This window comes from Martes martes (assembly GCF_963455335.1).
Source record: "Martes martes genome assembly, chromosome: 7".
NCBI classification, from domain to species: Eukaryota; Metazoa; Chordata; class Mammalia; order Carnivora; family Mustelidae; genus Martes; species Martes martes.
Genome location: NC_137894.1, coordinates 139,994,722 through 140,002,440, shown reverse-complemented (window position 1 = coordinate 140,002,440; position 7,719 = coordinate 139,994,722). Strand labels below are relative to the sequence as shown.

At 64.3% G+C, this 7,719-nt stretch overlaps 1 protein-coding gene across 2 annotated transcripts in view; it reads right to left on the bottom strand.

Annotated features, from left to right (window-relative positions):
• Positions 1-1,447: 1,447 nt before the first annotated feature.
• EVL (Enah/Vasp-like) overlaps positions 1,448-7,719 on the bottom strand; it is a 146,133-nt gene continuing 139,861 nt past the window's right edge. For both annotated transcript variants that reach the window (XM_080807647.1, XM_080807646.1), the window contains exons 10-14: positions 7,551-7,617; positions 7,396-7,458; positions 3,822-3,888; positions 3,422-3,479; positions 1,448-1,938 (exon numbers count right to left, since the gene is read on the bottom strand). In XM_080807647.1, coding sequence (XP_080663773.1) covers positions 1,901-1,938; positions 3,422-3,479; positions 3,822-3,888; positions 7,396-7,458; positions 7,551-7,617 — 293 coding nt within the window. In that variant the 3' untranslated portion in view covers positions 1,448-1,900. The remainder of the gene's footprint in view (positions 1,939-3,421; positions 3,480-3,821; positions 3,889-7,395; positions 7,459-7,550; positions 7,618-7,719) is intronic.

The following is a 7,719-nucleotide window of genomic DNA, read 5'->3' as shown; positions in this document are numbered from 1 at the left end:
GGTCCTGGTCTAGAGGCTGGCAGGCAGGCAGGCCGCAGGAGGGGTGCCTGGGGCCCCTGCACAGGCGTGGCCCCTGAGGCTTTGGGGGCAGAGGACCACCCTCTGGGTGGGTGGAGCAGGGCTGTGATAACTGACCCAGGAGAGGGAGGACGGGAGGAGGCAAGTTGCTGCTGCCCTGCGTCCCTGGGTCCCTGTAGGAGCTGAGCACAGACTTCTGCCGGGGCGGGGGTGGGGTGGGGTGGGGTGGGGTGGGGTGGGGTGGGTGGGTGCTGGGGGGCTGGGTGTGGCCTGTGATGCCAGACACACACACACACACACACACACGCACGCCCACCCCCGCCCCTCGACGTTGAGATGGCCCTGGGAAGAGGCACCGGCCCCAGGGCCTGCTGTGTGAGGCACGCGCAGCTTGGCTGGAGTACTTAGCCTGGGTGGACCGGTGGTCTCTCCCCGTGCAAACAGGTGGGCCTGACTCGGGGGACCCAAGAGCACAGCTCCTCCAGCGGCCGGCCTGGGGGCTCCCTTGGGGCTGCCGGCACACCCACCTGCAGGGTTGTGCTGGGGAGGAGGCTCCCCAGGGACTGGGTGAGCTCAGTCATGACCTGCCAGCTCCCCGCACCCCCGCCCCTAGAGGTTAGGATTCCTGGGCCTTGGCAGGGAATCTGATGCCCTGGGTTAGAGTCTCTGCTGGCCGGGGGTGGGGGGGGGGCAGCCACTCTGAGAGGAGGCCCCCGGCTGCTCACCCCAACAGGCAGAACCGTCGTACTCTGTCTTTCAGGTTGTTTGGAGTACTCGATCAGTTGGGGTGTCCAGAAAACAGCAGTCCCGTCATCAGACTGAGGCCCCCAGCCTCATCCCCCTCTCCCTGAGGAGCCCCCCCACCCCCAGCCCGCCACCCCAGGACAGCTGGGCAAACTGCTGTGTCCCTGGGGGCCGGGAGATGGTACCGCTTTTGCAGGCCTGCCTGCTGGCTGGGCCCCTCCTCCTCCTCATCCAGTGGGCAGATGCTCTTGGCCTCCAAAGGGCGCTCACACTGAGAAGTGCTGGGATGTGCATTCGGTGGGGGTGTAGGGTAGGGCCTCGGTTCTTTCTGGACGACGCAGCCTGTCACCCCTGCTGCCTTGCTAAGCCCAGGCCGTCGCTCCCTGAACCGTGCTCAGAGTGGAGCCAGCCGCTCCCATGCTCCGGGTGTGGGCGGCACGCAGGCCCATCTGGGGCGGGGGGGCGGCCGTAGTGGTGGCCCTCACCAGGAGCCCTGGCCGGAAGCCGAGTGGCCCCCGCTCTTGCTCCCACCTTCCCCCATCTGCTTCCAGCCCAGCTGCCCACCAAGGTGGCCACTTCGTTCCTGCGGCTCCGGGCCACGATGTTGGTGGGCCGTTACCCAGAGGGGTATCCTCAGCACGGAGTGGCCCAGAGCTGGCGCGACAGACTGAGCCGGAGCCGGGCGTGTGGACAGAAAGCGTTTATTACCACGTGGATACAGATACCGTGGTGCGTGGACAGACTTGACCACCACGACGCTGGGGACCGCTCGCCCCTGCCAGCCAAGCTGCTAAGAGCATCACCTAGGAGAAAACTCGGAAACCGTCTAGTGAAGCGCGTGATTCGGGGGGGTCCTCTATAAACCAAAAGAAATGTACACTTAAATAGGCAAATATAAAATACAAAAAAGGCGAGTAGACCTGGTGTTCTGTGTCAGGTAGAATCTAAAAAAATCCAGAAATTGAACTTGTTTCCTCATTTTAATATTTTATCACAGGTTAAGACGTTTGAATGGAGCACGTCCCGGCTTCAGTGCGTGCTTGCGTGTGCTGCAGGCCTGGGGCCGGCCGGGCTCCTCGCTGTCCCCCGCCGGCAGTGGGCCTGTGGTCTCGGGCGGTGGCGGCAGGGGCCAGGGGCCCTAGGAGGTGCTGATCCCGCTCAGCTCCTGCCGGATGGCTGGGGGACAGGACAGGACAGGGCGGCTCAGGGCGGTGGGGACAAGGCCTGCTTGCTGTCTGCCCTGCTCAGTCCTCTGAGAGCCTGAGCTGGGCTCCCAGAGGTCACGAGGCAGAGGCTTAAAGCCTCTGGCTTTTCTCCCCAGCTTCGTCCTGTCCCCGAGATTGGGGCCTGGAGCTGAAATAGCGGAGTACTGGGCGCTTAGCTGCCAGCAGGGCTTCCGAGAAGAGCCACGTTGCTTGCGCTTTCCCACACGCCCATCGGCCACAGGCAGGACCCACCCAGAGGCCACCCTGCCTCCTGCAGACCCGAGTAGGGGCCGAGGCCCCGTTTCCCACAGCCTCCCGCGGTCTCCGTCCCTGCAGACAGGCTGGCGGTGCACCCGCGGTGCACACCGGCTCTGGCCCTGGGGCCCCCAGCAATAAAGCGGAGTTAATGGTTGGCCTGTGTCTCGGCTCTGGCTCCGGGCCTGGCCTTGTTCTTCATTCATTAACTCCCTTATCTGGCCGGCGGGGGCCCGTGGGGGGCGTGGGCGGACAAACAGGAAGGGAGCGTGCTCTGCTGGGGCAAGGACAGGGCGTGGCCTGGTCCTAGCTCTGGGCTGGGGTTCAGGGTTGCCTGCCCCTTGGTGGGCCCCCATCCTGGCAGGCCGCCTCTGTCTTCACAGCACCCACCCTTTTTTAGTTCACGGAGCCCTCTCTGGCCCACGTACCCCACTGCTGCCACGGGGGCCAGGCCTAGCCTCCAGTGGCGAAGGGAGGCGGGGCGGGCCGGTCTGCAACTCCCTAAATGTCTCCTTTTCTTCTGGCTCCAGACCTGAGCCCCTGTATCAAAGGCTCCGGCAGGAACCGGAAGGACGGATGTGATCAGGGCCCTGACCCCTGCAGCCAGAGGCTCTTGGTTCGGGATAACACATGCCTGCCCCCCCAGCACGGGGCCCAGCCAGCTGGAGACTGCGTCAGACCCACGGGCAGTGCTGTGGCTTCTTGGTCCCGCAACACCTCCCTGCCCCCCTGCCCCCCTGCCCCCCCAGGGGGAGGCAGCTGCCGCCTTAGCCCAAACCCGGTGATCACAGGCAGCAGTCTGAGTGCACAGACAGGGAGACGAGGGACACGACTGTTCAGGTGGCTTCCACGGTCTCGCTCTGGAAAGCATTCTCGGACCCCTCTCCCCTTGCCCACATTCACACGTTTACCCCAGGCAGGAAGCCGGGTGAGCGCAGATCTAGCTGCCACCCCGCCAGGGAGGTGGGTATCTTAGACAAGTCACTTAACTGAGTTTGCTCAGTTTGCCGGGCTGGAGAATGGGGTGACGTGGGGGTCAGGAGGGCAATGGGACTGTGAGCGTGGATCAGCAGGCCTCGGGCCCAGGACGCTCTGGCTGGGCCACACCACAGCTCTGCTGCGTTATATCCCTGGGGGACAGGCCGCCCTGCTGCTCCCCGGGGACCCTGGGTAATGCCCAGGGCAGACCCACCACTCACCATCGATGATTTCCTCCTTCACTTTGTGGAGCTCTCGGACCACCTCCTCGAGGATCTCCTGTAGGGAGCAGAGTGGGGGAAGCTGGCTTTGCCAGGGGCCGTGTGTCCCCACAGGGCAAGGTTGGAGAGAATTTAAATGGGACCCCCCCAGTCCTGCAGAAACCAGGGGTGGCCCCAGGGGTGGGGGGAGCCCTAGAGCAGGCTGGAGAGTCCAGGACAAGGGTGCTTTTCTGGTGATGACGGGGTTGCGGGCCCAGTGCTGAGCGTGGGCGCCCCCTTCCTCCTCTGCTGGCGCCCTGACAGACTTGCAGCCGCTCTGCGGAGCCTGCCTCACTGCATGGACCCGAGAGGGTCCCAGCCACTGGCTCCTTCATGGCCACGCAGGAAAGGTCACGCTTACCTGTTTCATCCGGTCCAAGTCTAAGGCATCCAGGGCCACATCATTCACGCTCCCCACCGGCTTCATCCTGGAGAGGACGGCAGAGCGCGGTAAGACGGGCGGCAGGGCCTGCCCACCTCGTGGGGACAGTGTGGGAAAGCAGGCTGTGTGGGACAGCCTCCAAGCGCAGGGCCGAGGACCCCGGGGCCAAGCATGGCCCTCTTCCCATCGTCTTTCAAATGCTTTTTGCTTTGACCTCTGGCCACTCTGGAGCTACTCTAAAAGGATTCTAACGGCTCGTTTCCACCTCAAGAGGGTCTCGTGGGTCCTGTGACCGTTCTTCCCAACTCCGGGCTACGGACAGGCTGTTTCTGCTCTTAGAGCTCGTACACAGATGTGGCAATGCAGGTCACACGCCACCCCCTCTGGAAAGAGACACCCGCTACTCCTCGGTGAGGGATCTGGGCTCCTGGCTAACCTGAAGCTTAGGGAAAGCTCGTGATGACAGCATTAAGTACAATTGCAAAAGGCATCCTCCTAAAGGCATCCACTGGTGGTAACCGGTCCTAGTGTGTAACTCTTTTCAGGAAACATCCTTGGAGGTGGTTTTGCTCTTTTGAGGCATGGACTGTACTTTTTGAAAAGTCACTGAACTGCGGTTAGCGAGTTTGCTCTTCAATGTCTCATACATGAACCGTCCCTGGAAAATCCTAACAAAATGCCCCTCTGACCACTCAGTCTTTTAAACCCGTGCGGAAGGGTCCACTGCCAGGATCCCCGCATCCCCCGGCGGGGAAGAATGGCGGTCTGGGCCTGCGGCTCTGGGGAAATGTTTTGTCCCTCGGGGTGAAGGACGGCGGACACACACGCCACCTGGTAGGGCCGGCCCGGCTGCAGGGGCCGGTGTCTAGGGCGAGAGCAGGCCTGACCGCTGCGGGCAGCAGGGTGAGGGCCCCGACAAGTCAGACCAGGGCTGCTTCTGGGCGCATGTCTGAAGGGAAGGAGACCGCCGTCCTGAAGACAGGGCCCCCCACCCCAGTCACGGCCGCACGACTGACAGGAGCCTCCACGTGGAAACCACCCAGGCGTCTGCTGGCGGACGGACGGATGAGGAAGACGCGGCACGCACACGGGCCCGCCAGCCCCAACAACAGGGTGACCCTAGGGCGCGACGCAGAGAGAAACCGGTGGGGCAGAGAGACAAGCACAGCGTGGTCCCGCTGACGTGTGCCATCGCACGAGGCCAAACACCCAGAAACATAAGCAGTGGCTGGCGGCCCGGAGCTGGGGGGCAGTGGGGGAGCTCAAAGAGCACACAGCTCGGCGTGTGGGGAGACGAGGGAGATCTGGGGTCTCCCGTGCGCTGTGGGGTCTACAGGGAGGCACACGGTGTCATGCACCCGACAGCTGCTAAGCCAGCGGATCTGGAAACTGAGGCGGCAGCTGTGTCAGCTAACCTGACCTCGGGGAACACCTCGCTGCATGCTCGTGGATCGGCACGCAAACTCGGACAGCGTTCGATGTCAGACCTTAATAGAGCTGGGAAAACGATCCCCTGAGCAAGTCAAGTTTAGTGGTCCAATGCCCAAGCAGGAGTTAAAAAAGCAGGGGCGCCTGGGTGGCTCAGTGGGTTAAGCGTCTGCCTTAGCTCAGGTCATGATCCCGGGGTCCTGGGATCGAGCCTCACATGGGTTCCCTGCTCAGCGGGGAGCCTGCTTCTCCCTCCCCCGCTCCCTATTTCTCATAAATATATAAAATCTTGAAAAAAAAAAAAAGCAAACAGCATGCCCCTGCCCCCCCGCCTGGCTGGACTCAAGAAGGAGGCCCAGTGCGGTTTAGAAGGAGCCTCGCTTTGGATCCTGACAGGAACGAAGTGCAGCCTGAGACCCCGGCCCCACACATCCGACCTGCGGGCACAGTGTCTGTCCCAGCAGCAATCTCCCGGGCCACCTGGGCAAACTGCTTCACCTCTCGGGGCCTCAGTTCCCCCACGTGCACCAACCCCCCCCCCCCGGACGGACTGTGGCCATACGCCCCCTTCAGAGCCCTCTGTGAAACCAGAGGACAGACTGGTCTCGGGGGTGGAGGGTCTCAGGGGTGCAGAGCCCCAGCCTGAGGCGGAACAGCCTCGGACAGTGTCCTTGCCGGGGCCAGGGACAGCTGACTGCCCATCCGCGCTGCACCTGCGGTAAGTGCTGGGTCCGCTGCGGTGCAGCCCCAGCGGCCTGGGCGCCTCCCACCTCCTGCCTCCTGGGGCCTTGCTGGGCTCCTGCCCCCTGCCTGTCCCTCTGCCCCTTCACAGCCAGGGGGAAAGTGCTGGTTCCCCACGGCGCGCTGTGCCTACAGCTCGAGGACCAGGCCTCCCGCACACACAAGGAAACCCAGCCTTCCAGCCGCGTGACCCCTTGTGCCCCCTCGGAGCTCACCTCCCTCAGCCTTCCCCACCTGCGCCCCCTGCCAGCCCCCCTGGAGGCTGGCTGTCCTGTGAGCTGGCAGGTTGGTCACAGGACCTCAGCACTTACCATCTCCAGCTTGGAAGGCTGTCCCCGCTCTCTGCAAGGGCAGGCTCTCCTCAGCTGGGTCAACTCCAATGCTGCTCTGAGAGGCCTGCCCCAGCCCCCGTGCTAAAGCGCGTCTGTCCCCAGCACGGTCTGCCATGCCCCCCTGTCTTCCGCACAGCGCCTTGTGGGCAGCCGCGGCTGCCTTGTGCACAGGCCTCCGGAGAGAAAATGAGCTCCTTGCTGGCAGGGACCCGCTGGACCCAGCCCGGAACTTGGCTGACCACTGAGAGCCCTTTCCTGATGCCTGGCACCTGTCATCCCCGTTCCTGCCAGAGCCGGCCGGAGCTCCCCGAGAGCCCTGCCGGCCTCTGCAAGACCCGGCCCCCCGGCGGCCCGCTCTGTGGCAGGGCGACCCCGTGCAGCCTGGGCGCGGCAGTGGAGGCCTGTCCCGGCACGGGCTCCAGGGACCGGCAACCTGAGGCCACACTTGGACTGCGTGACCGTGTGGGTGTCCGCCTCTCACTTCTGGGGCCCCTCCGTTTTGAATATTTCACCCTGCTATCATGCCAGCTTTTGGTTGGAGAATGCAGTCAGGGAGACGTGGTTCTTCTGGGGGAAGGCGGCTGTGTGTGCTGGGGGCGGGGGGAGGTGGTGGTGGGGGAAGCCCGACCGGGATCAGCTGCGCGGCGGCACACGGCTGTGGCCGGTGAGCACATCCCGTGTCCAGCGGCTGCCACCACACAGCTGTCGCAGGACGCAGGGGTTAACAGGCCTCTTTATGGGGCGGGGGAGGAGCGGAGGCTGGGAGAGGCCACTCGGCTTGCTGGAAGTCGGTTGGTGAGCCCGGAGCCCAGCTTCGATGCCAGCCTCACTTCACCGCGCCCCCGGGCCCCGGTGTCTCCCTCCGGGAGGGGACAGCCAGGAGCAGGTCTGCACGGCCCCTGCCGTCCCTCCAGCCCTGCCTGCCCCAGGTCTGAAGGAACAGGCCACCCTTTCCCAGAGCAAGTTGTTAGGTGACAGGACACGGGGCGGGTTTGGGAGTGTTAGTCACAGGCAGGGACAGAGGAGGCCCCCGAGGTGGGGCTGTTCGGTACCTAGCGTGAGGCTGCGCCTGAAGGGGGCTCTTAGCTTCGGGGCTCTTGGCCACAGACGGGGTTCTAGGGCACGGAATGAAACAGACATGTGAATCGCCCCATCGCCCGCCTCGGCCCCACCGGACTCGCAGCAACGCCTTCCTGGGGCCGCTCACCTGGACAGTAACGAGGACACGGGTTTCTCCACCGAGTTGCTCCGCTCCCAGGGCTTCCGGCCAGCCTCTGTCAATCCACACAGTGGACGGAGAGCCTCAGAGCTGGGAGGACTCTCGGCGGCCACCCCCCACCGCACCCCAGGCCGCCGGAGGCCCCCCACATCTGAGG